Source organism: Monodon monoceros, unplaced genomic scaffold (genome assembly GCF_005190385.1).
Source record: "Monodon monoceros isolate NGI ecotype Baffin Bay Population unplaced genomic scaffold, NGI_Narwhal_1 Super_Scaffold_4, whole genome shotgun sequence".
NCBI classification, from domain to species: Eukaryota; Metazoa; Chordata; class Mammalia; order Artiodactyla; family Monodontidae; genus Monodon; species Monodon monoceros.
In genome coordinates, this window is record NW_021703781.1 from 11,632,439 (window position 1) to 11,647,966 (window position 15,528).

Consider the following 15,528-nt stretch of genomic DNA (forward strand, 5'->3'; position numbering starts at 1 on the left):
TTTTGCGGTACGCGGGCCTCTCACTGTTGTGGCCTCTCCCATTGCGGTGCACAGGCTCCGGACGCGCAGGCTCAGCGGCCATGGCTCACGGGCCCAGCCGCTCCGCGGCATGTGGGATCCTCCCGGACCAGGGCACAAACCCGTGTCCCCTGCATCGGCAGGCGGACTCTCAACCACTGCGCCACCAGGGAAGCCCTCCCACCCAATTTTTTAATGAACATTTACTATTTTTATAACAAAAAAATTTAAAGACATCTAATCTTAAAAATTAACGATTTCCTAATAGTACATCCGTTAATTTAGGATATTAATTCACATATCTAAAATACAGAGTGAACCAATAAACTCTCAGAGGAGAAATGATAGTGAAGGCTTAGCTATCTGGAAGACAGAATTTTCCAGATAGCCAAGAGTTAACTTTCTTTACCATAGCTTATAACTTTTTTCTTCTCAAACACTGTGTTCCCATAAAAATTAGATTTGTTCTTTGAAATGGACAGAACTTCAGGATAATATTAAAACCCCGTTAATATTTAATATGTGAAAACAACACTTTCATAGTTTACCAGCTCAGTAAATTTTGCTTTTGTTCAATGACACTGAAAATGAAGGTCTTTTATGCAATAGATACATATATAATTAGTCAGATTTATATGGTTTCCAAGCTCAAGTTTTTATCACTTTGACATCAGCACAGTATTATACAAATGTGCATAATGGGTTCATAATTCCAGGGGACTCTTTTACCAAATAATTACCATTGGTGGAAAGCAGGTTTCAAAGTCTGGGGTGTAAACTCTTTTGCTACATCAAGAGCACAGTGGAGAAATCCTGGGGAAAGAACACATACCATAGTGCATGCTGCAAATACACTATCACATCAAGAGAAAATATCAATAGCAGTTGTTTGGGGAGGATTGTAGTCTAGGTAATTTTTTTCATGTTTGTACTTCTGTGTTTACATTTACCACATTTTCTTGAAAGAGCAATGGATTACTTTTACAATGCAAATGCTTGATTAAAAAAGTTTTCAAGGGCTTCCCTGGTGGCGCAGTGGTTGAGAGTCCGCCTGCCGATGCAGGGGACACGGGTTCGTGCCCCGATCCGGGAAGATGACACATGCCGCGGAGCGGCTGGGCCCGTGAGCCATGGCTGCTGAGCCTGCGTGTCTGGAGCCTGTGCTCCGCAACAGGAGAGGCCACAACAGTGAGAGGCCCGTGTACCGCAAAAAGAAAAAAAAAAAAGACTAGCTTATGTCCTCAAAGACACCGCACATGCAGACTGCCAAAATCCCTACTGTTTTCCTTCCCAGTAACAAAGAAGAGGGATTCCACTGCACGTCTTCTGCAGGAACTCTCTTCTGTGTTCTCGGCATCTCTACTCCATGCAACCTGTATCTACATTTTACTGCATTATCTTCTCTCCCATTTCTGTTTCCTCTCACATCCCTGCTTCCCTGCAACAAGGCTCGATTTAGATTTATCCAGCCCATGTGTGTTAATTAACAAACAATTAAACCAAATGCCAAGGAGCTTCAGGTCCTTCTCAGTTGGTTACGCGGGAGGGGGGAATCCTGCTGCAGCAGTAATGCTGTTCCCCCTAAGCACAGCTCGGCACAGGGCATCCCTCGTCACTGTCCACAGGTCCACTGGCCTCCCTGGACCAGGCTCCACGAGGCCAGGGACCCGACGTCATCTTTCTTAGCAGCGTTTGTGGCAGACAACAGGCATGTTAATAAAGGTGTGTTGAATTAACGCAGAATGTGTGCCACACAAGTGCAGCATGGACAAAAAAGACAGTCACACAGATCCATGGATTAAAGAGATGGATAACCAGATCAAGGAAGGTGGTGAGACGTTTGAGGCTCAAATAATATGTATGCTCATTTTCCTGGAAAATGGGGAGGGCAAAGTACCATAGAAATTAGATGAACATTTTGATTATTAATGGCAGCACATACAATTTTTGGAGCGCTTACTATATGTGAGTCACCAGGGATACAGGGGTGAGGTTAACATCGTACCTTCCGTCCTTTACCTTATGAGGAGCTCACAGAAACGAAATGATTTAATTGTTAATTGCTGTTTGTGTACCAAGTGGTACAGGAAAAGGACTGCACGTCATGGAAACACTTTGGAGCACAGACCCCAAAGTGACTAGAGGAGCAAACTGGGTAACAGTTAAGTAGGGATGGGGCAAGGGAGGGAGAAAATGGGCCAGGCAGAGGACACAGATCCATGGAAACCTGGGGGCAGGAAAGCACTGGGCACATGAGAGCATGATTTTTAAACTGCAGGTTGTGACCCACTATTGGATTAGGAAATTAGTTCAAGTCAGTTGTCACCTACATTTTGCTAAAAACAAAATAGGATTGAACAGAAAATCAGTGCAAAGCACATAAGCAAGTGTTTCACAGAACTCGTCCCAGTCATAAATACAGTTACAAAAACATCAGTGTACTGGGTCACCATGTAAACTTATTTACTGCTGTGCAATCCACATGGGAACAATTATGTGCAGGGGAACAAAACTTGCCACCCAAAATAGGTCTATTTGGCACAAGGATTAATTTAGGCTGATTGTGACATAGAGAACAGACTGGGGGGTTGCCAAGGTGGGGGAGGGGTGGAGAGGGATGGGCTGGGAGTCTGGGATGAGCAGATGCAAACGTATATACAGAACGGATAAACAACCCGGTCCTACTGCATAGCACAGGGAACTGTATTCAATATCCTGTGACAAACTATAATGGAAAAGAACATGAAAAAGAGTGTATATATACATATAACTGAGTCACTCTGCTGCACAGAAGTAATTAATACAACATTGTAAATCAACTATACTTCAATTTTTAAATAAATAAACAAATAAATGATTTAGGCTGATTCTTTTTAAGGCCCCAAAGAATCAGGAGGAATCTTTGACCTTCCCCCTAACTGCCTAAAAGAATGTAGGTAGAGGACCTGTTCCAGAAAGGGAGCTATCACCATGATAACGGTAGCATGACCTAGGTATGTAGAGTGGGAGGAATCCAGCAAAGCCTGTTTGTTGAAGTTCCTCTCTGTGTCCCACTGTCTCTGCCTAGCAAACATTTGTTTGCCCAGTGTTTGCTTTTCCCTCTGCCTGTCAACTGCCTTCCTCTCCTCCTCTGAAGTTCCAAACCTCTGCCCACAACATCCTCTTTTGTCTTTAGTGCTGAAGACAGTGTTAAAGTGAGGGCTTCGACAATTTTGACGAATTTTCTCTCCCACGTATACATGTCATTAAACTTCTGTTGATTTTCTCTGCCAGAAAAACCTAGAAGGGAAGAGGATAATTTCTCCTTCCCCGACAAGACAAATGAAAGAACTTCAATAGGGATGGAGCATGAGGAGAGGCAGAATGGAAGATTTATTCCCCCAACAAACCTACAAGTTTGAGAGTACGTCTGTTCACAGAAGAGATCAAATCGCTGGCCTGACGTCACACAGCTCATTCAGGTGAAAGGGAGATATGAACCCAAGAGCGTCCCGAAACTACAGCAGCTAAGGTACTGTCATTACACGTAGATGCCAATAAATAAAATGACCATTCCAATCCTAAAGCCAAACTTTAGAAATGGGTGTCTGTGCTTTGGGAAGAAAGGGCATCTCCGATAAGAAAATACACCCCGAATTCTAGAAATAACTGAGAAAACTTTACTGGGCCAACCACAGGAGAAAAGAGTAAGAGGTCTAGTACATGACAGGCATCCCTGTTCGTCATTAAGTGTTAGCTGAATTACATGACTAATTCTCCAACTAATTTATTCCAGATTTTTCTACAGTACTAGCTGATAATAGTTAAGTGTCAAATCCTCCCGTTTATGGCTGTTTTCTTTTTTCCTATAATTTTCTGTGCAAAGTGCACAGAAGGTCCTCACATCTGCTGAGCTGAACTTCATTTAATAAATAAGCTAATTTGTGCCCTTTCATGCTAGTTATCCTCTGGAGAAGGAAAATCCTTCCTAGTTGACAGAACACATTCTGATGAAGAGTTCTTGACGCTTAGAGAATATTTTAAGTTCGAAATGTTCTTATCACCTAAATGTAACAGTGACCACATGTCGGAATAGGCAGTGCCCACCAATGTGTGTTAAAAAGAGCCCTGGGCTTCCCTGGTGGCGCAATGGTTGAGAGTCCACCTGCCGATGCAGGGGACACGGGTTCGTGCCCTGGTCTGGGAAAATCCCACATGCCGCGGAGCAGCTGGGCCCGTGAGCCATGGCCGCCGGGCCTGTGCGTCCGGAGCCTGTGCTCCCGCAATGGGAGAGGCCTCGGCAGTGGGAGGCCCACATACCGCAAAAAAAAAAAAAAGAGCCCTTAAGAGTACTGAAGTCATATTGACTAAAGTAATCCAGTTTATTAGACTAATACTAATTATTAGTGCTGCAAAGACCTCCTAATGTTACATTTTTCTGAACATGCTTTTTTACATCTGCTTATAAAGTATCTTCTGGAGTTAAACATTCAGAATGCTAAGTTGTGTGACTTGAAGAAAGCCTCTTGATCTCCCTCTGGGTTTCCTTCTCTGAAAAAGTGCGAGCAGGTATGAGCAGGCTGGGCCACCTACAGGCCAAGCTGGTCCATTTTCCTCGCAAGCCTGCTTCCTAGGCAGCAAGTTCTGGAGGAAGAGGAAGCAGGTGCAGGTAGCTGTGGTTCCAAAGCCTGGGCAGATCTGATGCCCCTGCCCCTGGATTTCCTTGTGATTTCCCCACTTTCTCACATCCCCACGAGGGGCTGGGGACAAAGTAATGACAGAGTAGCCTTCCCCCGCAATGTGGCCTTCCAGCTCTACAATTCTATGAATTCTCATCCTGCAAAACACCGACAGAACCATTGACAGCCCAGAGCCCTTGATGATCAAGCTGGTAACATTCTCTTCTTAAAGAATGAAAAGATCTCAGATTCTAAGAGAAGAACAAATGCTATCTGACTAATTCGAGGGTCCATGCCAAAGGCCTGACTTTTGGTGAGATTAACTTAAAATTAGGCCTCCAGCACGTGAGTTAATTGGCGCCCACCTTGCAAGGAGTCTAAGACTTAGTCCCAAACCCAGATAAGTTCTGCTTTACAGAGAATAGGCAGGTGCCTTCTTTTTCTTTCTTTCTTTTCTTTTTTAATTAATTAATTAATTCATTTATTTTTGGCTGCGTTGGGTCTTCGTTGCTGTGTGCGGGCTTTCTCTAGTTGCAGCGAGCAGGGGCTACTCTTCGTAGCAGTGTGCGGGCTTCTCATTGTGGTGGCTTCTCTTGTCACGGAGCGCGGGCTCTAGGCACGCAGGCTTCAGTAGTTGTGGCACACGGGCTCAGTAGTTGTGGCTCAGGGGCTTAGTTGCTCCGCGGCACGTGGGATCTTCCCAGATCAGGGCTCGAACCCGTGTCCCCTGCCTTGGCAGGTGGATTCTTAACCACTGCGCCACCAGGGAAGTCCCCAGGTGCCCTCTTAAAAACCGTTACAACCTAAGCTACACCTTCAAAACAAACATGTATGGCCAACATGAATCCCTGGCAGAGACCTTCCAATACCCCTTCTGCAGGTTCAACCCATTAGGTTCAAAATATAGATGATTTTTTTTTTAGTTTCTTTTTATTTTGAAGTATAGTTAATTAAAGATGTGTTTGTTTCAAGTGTACAGCAAAGTGATTCAGTTACACACACATATATATATGCTTATTTAAAAATTAACAGCAGCAGCTACCTTATGTTGAGTGCTTATGTAGCAGGCATTATGCAAATCACCTTACACTCTCATTCACTGTACCTGACACAGGTTTGCTATTATTGCCATTTTACAGATAAGGAAACTGAGGCTCAGAAATGGACTGGTTGAGACAACTAGATGCAAAAGAATGAATTTGGACCCTATTTTACACCACATATAAAAATTAACTCAAAAGGAATCAAAGACCTAAATGTAAGCACCCAAAAAAGACAACAGGGGTAAATCTTCGTGACTTTGCATTCTAAGATATGATACCAAAACACAGCAACCAAAGAAAACAATTAATAATTGGACTTCACCAGAATTTAAAAAGCTCTGTGCTTCAAAGGACACGCTCAAGAAAGTGCACAGAACACCCACAGAAAATGAGAAAATATTTGCAATGATGTATCTCATAAGGGACTTGTATCTTATAAAATACATGTACTATATGTATAAGAATATATAAGGAACTCTTAGAATTCCATAATAAAAACACCTTGAATAGACACTTCTCCAAAGAAGATATACAAATGGCCAAGAAGCACCTGAAAATATACTCGACATCATTCGCCTCAGGGAAATACAAAACCACAATGTGATGCTGCTTCACATCCACTGGGATGGCTGCAATAACATGGTGCAGCCACTTTGAAAACTGTCTGGCATTTCCTCCAAAAGATAAACAGAGAGTTGGCATGTGACCCTGCAATTCCATTCTAATTTCCAAGAAAAATTCAAACACATATCCACGCAAAAAATCGTACATGCATGTTCACAGCAGCATTACTCATAATAACCAAAAGGCTGAAACAACCTAAATGTCCAGCAAAGGATGAATGGATAAACAAAATGTGGTACATCCATATAATGGATTATTACTTAGCCAGGAAAAGGAATGAAGTACTGATATATGCTACACCGTGGATAAAAATATCATGCTAAGTGAAAGAAGGCAGTCACACAAGACCACACACTATATGATTCCGTTTATAGGATGTGTCCAGAATAAGCAAATACACAGAGACAGAAAGTAGAGTAGTGGTTGCTTAACGGGATTAGGGGATTGAGTGACAAGGTTTCTTTTGAGGTGATGAAAATGTTCTAAAATTGATTTTGGTTATGGTCACACAACACGAAATATACTAAAAACCATTGCATTGTACGCTTTAAATGGATGATTTGTAATGGTATGTGAATTATAACTCAATAAAGCTGCTACCAAAAAAATAAATAAATTAAGATATTTAGCAGAGGAAAGAGGTTCACATCTGGTTCCATTCAAGTCCAATACCCAGACCCTGAACCTACCTTACACCGCCTTTCAAAGTACAAATGACAGCTCTTCAGGCACCTGTCTAAATCCACACTTTATTTAAACTCTTCCAACAAAGCAGCAGCAAGGCACGGGACACATAGGATAATTGCCTTCAAATAGCTTTTAGTTTTAAAAATATGTTTATTGTCAGATAGAAAAGCAAAGGCATGTACCACACACATATATCGTTGTAATGCATCGTACAGCACATGCCTTGGCTCTTCTGATAGTAATTTCAGTATAGGATATATTATATTATACAGACTACGACATATCGTAAATATTATAGTACAGATGATAATCCCAAGTGATGGCCACAAGAGAGGATCAGATCACATCCATGGAAACATGGAAGACATTTATTTCTACAGTAGAAAAAAACAAACATTCCCCCCTAAACACCGACTAAAATTACTTGTAGTTAAATAAATTCCCCAACATATAATCATCCTAGATATACCCAAAAGAAAGGGGGGAAAGTTTTAGTATGGTGTTACTTTTCTCCATCTTAATTAAAATGAGGACTTGTAATGGTCTATATGGGAAAAGAATCCAAAAAAAGAGTGGATATATGTACATGTGTAACTGATTCACTTCGCTGTACACCTGCAACTAACACAACATTGTAAATCAACTATACTCCAATAAAAATTTTTTTAAATTAAAATTAAAAAAATAAAATAAGGACTTGATATCCCAGATCTGAGGATAATTTCTAGTTTAGGGCTTTGCAATGCACACATTCCATTGTGGAAATCCATTTCTTTGGTGCTGAGGTCTGAAAGAAGCCTTACAGTGGACTAAATCATTAACTTTGGGAGAATGTATGCCTTTGGGCCTCATTTTAAAAGCATTTAGTCACTAAAGTTTCTAAAGAGCCTTAAGACCGTGCAGGCATCCATCCTCTCTCCCAGGGACGGTAGGATCAGTCAACCCTTCTCTTTCTGACTCTAGGCCACTACCTCCACCTTGTGGCCACAACTAAACTGTGGGGGTCAGAGCTCCAAAGTCTCCTCAAGGAGCCTGTAAACAAATACAAGATAGAAGCTACTTCCGTTATTGACAGCCATCACAGGGAAGGTGTTGACCAAGTGAAGTTCTCACAATACCAACCACTGTGAAAATTTCACCTGGCCACTTGGTTAACTCTTGATTAACAGGTACCAGTAACGAGTTCTTGGTATATCAGGGACTTAAACAAGAATCTTCAAAACTTTAATTGGAAAGAACTGGCTATTGCCTACCCTGAAAATTAAACAGGTGAACTTTGGAACAAAATGCTTTAAGCTGGAGGCAGGGTCGGGGGGGGGCGGGGAGGGGGGGAGTTTTCTAATTCTAGAAATTGCATCTGAATTCCAAAGAGGACGGGTAAGAATCGATTACTCTGGATATGTGCAAAACAGCCAACCCTTGGAAATGAAGCTTTTTTGTTCTTTAACCTAGAAGGAATGGAAAAATTTCCAAGGCCATTATTCATAGTCTTAGAAAACCCAGTGACGTTCCACCCTTTGATATAGGTAGATACAAGAATAACACAAAAACCAAAAGTCAGTCCAATTAGTTTAAAACAAACCCTGGCTTCCTCTCAAGCCTGACATTCCCGTCACGGTTTCAGTCTCAAGTACAATGATGAAATGAGAATGGTCCCGAGGGTGATTCAAGAACCAGTCAGCATGGAGTAAGACGCACAGAAAGATCCTAAAAGTGGGATAAATCAGACAACTCTGCATGAAGAGCTTGGCCAAATCATCAAAGTGGTAAGTGGGATCCACATCGCAAAGAACTAGAAAATGTGAATACACTGAATTTGACATGGAAACCAGGTGGCAGTAGACTACGGTCAGCCTCTTCTAACTTTGGGAAAAGAGCGTGGGGAAAAGCGCTAGGAGCTTCTGTCTGACACCCTAACTTGGAAGGACTGATAATGGTGGCCCATGATTCTGTGAGTTGGCAAATAAGGAGCAGCCTGGCCTCCTAAGGCAAGACCTGTGCTCAAATACCAACGTCTACCAAGGGCAATGGCCAAAGAAACTGTGTGCTATCACCTTCTGCCTTCTGTACCTTTTTAAGCTTGCCACACCTGACTTTAGTTTGTGCTTCTCTGTTTGCAAATGGAAAACCTAGGCCCAGAGAAGTTACTGAAGTTAATGGAAGGTCACAAAACTCATCAGTGGCTGAACCAGGACGTGCAACTAAGTCTAGGGCTCCATGCCCATATCAACAAATCTAGGTGGGAAAAGACAGGGTTCATATAAGGTTGCTAATACTTCAAAGACAGAAAATGCTAATTGTTCTGAAGAACGCTTGAAAGAAAAGTTTTAGTTCCACAGCCACACTGTCTCAGGAAATTTCACAGAAACGATCCTGTGGTTAAAAACATATTCTTCCCCCTTTTGCAAAAGGAACCTAACATTTCCTGCCTATAAATCAGTACATCACAACGTATCTCCTGAAACTTTATTAATTGTGGTTAAGAAAAGCACAAGTGTGTGAAAGAGTGAGCAGGCGCTATGCAGATCTGCCAATGTGTACTTCAGAGAGGAAGCCGCCACTGTGGGAAGAAAAAGTTGAAAAACATTTTTCACTGACATTCCTCAGGACCTCTTAAAGCTTGAAAGAACAGTTGATGATATGAGAAATACATATATATATATAACTATAACGATCCTAAAAAGGGTACAGAGAGAACTATACATTTTTACCTGTTCTAACGTAAGCTGCTTAGAAATGGTATCGTTCTCCAGCTTCTTAATTTTCTTCATCAGCTTGTTGACCTGGAATTCCTGTTCCTGCTCGAGGTGCTGTTCTAGCTCAGCTTTCTCATGCTGCAACTGGAAAATGAAAAAACACAGATGTGGAAAGCAAGACACTCAAAAGCCATGGGAACAACGGCTCCGAAAGCTAGTTAAACCGAGTATATCATAAAAGTTACATTAGTCATTTCTGCTCTTATGTCCAAGCGTACACCTAGTAACTTGCTCCTGATTCCTCTAACTTATAACCAAAAATTATAGTGCACAGTCAGAGGCACTTGATCTTAGTGAAGATCTTAGTGAAAAGGCCAAGAAGTGATAGGGCAAATACCTCAGAGCATCAAACCATGATTAAACACCGATTTCCATTTTTAAGAACATGTAAGTGGTTATCTCTGTAGGGAACAACTGGGGATGAGGAAAGGAAGAAAACTTACTTTCCAGCATATATATAACCCTTTGGTACTCTTAAATTTTTATACCATGAGCGTAAAAATTATTAAAAAATAGAAATTTTGCAACTGTCGGTTTTTATTGAATGAATTACAGTTTACTTGCATTTATACAATGTGTGGAGAGAGGGAAGAGATGCTACAATCACAAAAAATACTTAGTAAATTATTCTGAATGCTGTTTCCCTATGTACTAAGTAAGCATGCTTGGCAAAAATAAGTACAAATAATTAACTTTCTGTAATGAGACCAAACATCACACCTCCTACATCTTTCCTAAAAAACCAAAAGGCAAGGCCTCTTATTTATGAAATTAAAAGATAAGATTATGGTGTTGCTGCAAAAGAAATTAAAAAAAAATGTACTCCAACCTTCAAAACCAAAAGAGAATAAAAGAAATTCAGTGGACACACCACGACTGGGGTTCTCATGAATCACTGTGCATTATTTCTAATGTTCTCAGCTGGGAGAGGCTGTTGATTCATGGTAGGGGGTGAAGGGAATGAGAGCCACAGGGCCTGGTATTTTCAGAACCATGGACAGATTAAGCAAAAACTACTAAAAACAATGAAGCACACCTAGTTGGATTGCGGGGTCTAAGATGACACCACTCCCTAATTCTACCTTCAAAGCCATTTCCTCAGGCAGGCAGTGCGTACCAGGCTCATCACATGCGTTAGGCAGGCATGATCACCCCCATTTCATATGTGACGAAACAGGTTACTGGATCAAGGTAATTCATCTGGAAGGCGGCAGAGCTTGGCGCCCAAACCCTGCTCTGAACGCTAAACCAGAGTTCTCCCACCAGATCCTGAGCAAACCTCAGAGGGGCTGGCTTCACACTCCTCCATCCACAAGTGCCTAGTGCGCCCTTGGCATTCGGAAGGTCAAATGACTAAATGTAGAAAACGGTGAGCCATATACGCTCGCCCAGTGGATGCTATGTTTCTTTGTAAACCCTGCACAGGGTGAGATGGACAACAGAGAGCTCAGTGGGCCTGACGGACCTCAAAAGGCTACACCTAACCATCTCCACATTTGAAACAATTTCCATTGCTCTGAAAGCACCATACTTGGTGTTTAAAAAGAAAACAAAAAAAGTTAAAAATCTGACATCTTCTTCCAGCACTGGAAATGTTGACTAAACAGATGCTGTTTTCCCTCCAACTGTTTTTGATGCACAACTCCAAAAAAAACTGGTCAACCTTGCAGGGACCGAGAAAGAAAGCAGATGTGAAGAGGTGCTTACAGCGGTGAGTCTATTTTTAGCTAACCCTTTAAAACTCAGTTTCTGCAAGACCAAGCAGTAATTAAAAGAACTAAGAGGAACGCACAGAGAATGAGAAGAGTTTCCAGCATTTTGGACACAAAGACCTGAGTGGGAAAAGCATCACTTGCGAGGAAAAAATAGCAAAACATGTACATCTTCAACTAACACCTGTATTCTATAAACTTTACCTGTGTGGCATGTCTTCTACCTGAATGTATTATGTTAGAGGCAGTACAATCTATGGTTAAGACATTATCCTTGCCCTAAAATAGTTTATGAACGCTAAGCTTAAGTGATACCTACTGGTTTTAGAAAAATGAACTGTAGTCTTAAAACCTTTAAACCATTTGCATAGCTTTTTAAAAATATTAGCTGTGTTTTCCTCTAATATGTTTTCAATTGCTGTCTTTTTTATTTGAAAGAGCCCCCTTCCGCCTTTTTTTAGCGTTATGCTTCTGCCTTGAAGTAAATTAAAACAATAAAGGATGCAATCTAATGTTGAAAAATCTCTTGCCCCCCAAGCAGCAGTTGTCGCAGAATATCAATCTGAGCAAAGGTAAGGTTCTCATTGGCTTAGAGGAAAATACTCATATACAGACAGATGGCCTAACACCGTCAATATCTGATTAGGTATTTCCTATAAGAATACAGATTCAACTAGTAATGAAATCTATAAAAAGCTCTCAATTTGAAAAGGATTTTTCCTCTCAAGAGCCATACCCTAAGGAAAATTTGATGGTTAAGCTGTCGTTACCAGAACTCAAGCGAGGTCCCTGGGTTATGCTAACCCACTGGGAAAATGTCAAGCCATCCTGAGCTCTAACTCTGCCAAAGACTCACAGTTTTCATCATCCCCCAAAGACAGACCTGGAACAAATGGTTCTGCTGCCTGCTTTGCTCTGCCATCTCTCGGGCGACAGGCAATCTAGGGGCAGGGCATGGAGTTTCTGAACAGAATGCTAGAAATAGAAAATCTGGTTCTTCCTTGGAACAAAGACACCGCCAATAAAAAGAAAAACACAGAGAAAAATACAGAAACAACCCCCGCCAAAGCAATTATGAGATGAGAATTAAGATGGGCAAGGAGAAGGGGGGCAGAGCAGGGAAAGAGAACTTGAGGAACTAACAGCCATAGAGTTTGCCTTATAACAGGTTGCCTGAGAAAAATTCAGAAACCGTTTCTGTTTTAAATAGATACCATGTATATTCAAGCCATGTGGCCCCAAGAGGACTGGAACCAACACCCTGAATCCACCTGCCTATTTTATTTTATTATTTTCTGCATTTTGCCGTGCCTTACAGCATGCGGGATCTTAGTTCCCTGACCAGGGATCCAACCGTGCCCCCGTCAGTGGAAGCACGGCGTCCTAACCACTGGACCGCCAGGGAATTCCCTCCACCTGCCTATTTTAAAGCTGTAGCCCATGACACCATAAACAAAAACCCTAAAAGGAAGCCTGGTTTAGGCTGACCCAGGACCTATCAAAAGAACTAAACTCCGGTTTCATCTCTGAGTAACATCTTCAACGTGGGCATAAAATTCAAGCCATGATTTTAAATTTCTTACCAAAGGTCTTAACACTTTATGAACGACTTTTAATCTTTCAATTAGGTCAGAGATCCTGAGCTAGAACAAAAGTCATTCAGCCTAAGAAGTAAATAGTCAAGCAAATTCTGTTAATGTGTTTGAAAAAAATGCATGTGTTTGCCTTCAAAATATCTAAAGCAAAATGCTTAAGTAGATTAAAATTTGTTTCCAAAATCAGGATTTTCTGTAAATATACTTCCTATAAAGTCAATCTCAAAGATTATGGAAGACTTTTGGAACTCTTACCTGTGCAATATATTTTTAACATTAACAACAAAAAACCTTACAGAATGGAAATTATGTTATATAACCGATGATCCACTGGCAGCACATTTTCAATGGAATTAGGGTTATATAAATAAAGATCTGTTCCTTAGGATTCAGCATGAAAAATATATTAACATAAGTGAAAAAGCTATAAGCAAAAATACAACTACAAACCTGTAAAATTCTAAGTACTCAAACATGAGCATTTTTTGACTGTATCCACTCACACATGGAGTCCCAAAGCCAATTTCCAGCCCATTAAAAAGCACAAGTATAGCATTAAGTTGATCTAAAAACAGGCAAGCCTTAAGCATCAGTGAATTACCAATAATTGTTGTCTTTCTCATAATTTACAAAAGCTTTCTGGAGCCACTTCAGTAAACCAGGCTTCTTATATCGGAGATTCAAGAACTCTTCACTGAATGGCTTTTCTTCTGGGCAAAAATTCTCTCCAGCAGGTAAAGGCACCACTGCAGGTGCACATGGATGAGTCAGGCCACCCACTCAGCACACAGCAGGTGTGCCAAATCCCAGGCTGGGCGAAGTGTGTTTTCAAGTGTGTCTGGGCTTCTTGTCAATCCAGCCAGTGCCAAATGAGGCACGCCTTCCGGCCACCAGCCCCGGGACCCACCCTTCTCAGTGCAACTTGAGGATAAATCCAAGATGCCCCCACCTCTGTTTTCACTAGTCAACACTAATCACTCTCTCTGTGTATGACCCACAGTTCTGCAACCAATGTGCCTGGTTTATTGACAACCACCAAGGACTAGAGCCACTTGCACTGGACCAAGTAAAACCCACCATAGGACAGTGACCACATTAAGTCATTGGACTGTCAAAAACAATTACAGTAAATCCCTTACACACGAACCTTCAAGTTGCAAGCTTTCAAAGATGCGAACGTGCGTTCGACACATCCAATCACGTAAGTTAGTTCACGTGTCTGGCGTACATTGTCATGTACGCGCGTCCTCTGCAAGTGGTTGTGCTTTTGTGTACTTTATTGTAAGTACTGTATAGAGTACAGTGGTACAGTATCTTTATTTCAAGCCCAGGATGTCCGGAAGCAAGTGTAAAAGCAGCAGTGATAGGGCTTCCCTGGTGGCGCGGTGGTTGAGAGTCCGCCTGCCGATGCAGGGGACAAGGGTTCATGCCCCGGTCCGGGAAGATCCCACATGCCACGGAGCGGCTGGGCCCGTGAGCCATGGCCGCTGAGCCTGCGCGTCCAGAGCCTGTGCTCCGCAACGGGAGAGGCCACAACAGTGAGAGGCCCACGTATCGCAAAAAAAAAAAAAAGCAGCAGTGATATAGCTAGTACTACTGTACTTTTCAAGGTACTGAAGTGTAAGATTAAAAATGTTTTCTTTTTTGTGTTTGTTTGTTTTTTATGTATTAACATTATTTGTGTGACAGTACTATATAGATGATTGTGTTAGTGGGGTACCTAGGCTAACTCTGTTGGACTAACGAACAAATTGGACTTACAGACATGCTCTCGGAACAGAACTCGTTTGCATGTAGAGGACCTACTGTATCATGCAGTTAACATGGCCTTTGAGAAAAAAGTTCAGAACTCTCTCACAACACTGAGTCTCTTAACCAACTCTAAACCGTTCTGCTGAGCAGAAAGCCTGCCTCCCACCTCACACTCAGTGCCTCACCACTAAACGCCTCCTGGGCCCACACTTATGCCCACCTCCTTCCTCCTTCTGTCACTGGTACTATTATTCTCATTCAACACACACCTCATCAGTTACCAAATGGCAATAAGTCAGCCCCCAGAACAGCTGTCAAATATACCCTGTGCTTTCTGTGCTCTAGTTCAAGTCTTTTATTCCTTTTCACCGGGCCACCGCCAAAGCCTCCTAATGGATGCCCCCAGGTCCAGTGTAGATCATGCTAGACTAAACTAATAGAGTTTTCTATTCATTCAACACCCGGCTCAAAACCTTGCAATGGCTCCCTACCACCTGCAGAGTAAGTCCAAACTCACTGGTATGACGTTCAACTCCTCCCATGATCCACTCCTCATGCAAGTTTCCCATGGTTTCCTCATGCTACTTTCACACTCAACCCAAGTGACAGTCTAAGGTTTATAAACATTAATGCCTTCAGGGTCCAGGCATCTGGCAAACAAAGAATGATGGGTCTCAGCGCAG

At 42.0% G+C, this 15,528-nt stretch overlaps 1 protein-coding gene across 1 annotated transcript in view; it reads right to left on the minus strand.

Moving 5' to 3' along the window:
- CCDC6 (coiled-coil domain containing 6) overlaps positions 1–15,528 on the minus strand; it is a 112,076-nt gene that overhangs the window by 30,792 nt on the left and 65,756 nt on the right. Inside the window, exon 3 of the mRNA XM_029245201.1 lies at positions 9,742–9,870. Within this exon, the coding sequence (XP_029101034.1) occupies positions 9,742–9,870 (129 nt within the window). The remainder of the gene's footprint in view (positions 1–9,741; positions 9,871–15,528) is intronic.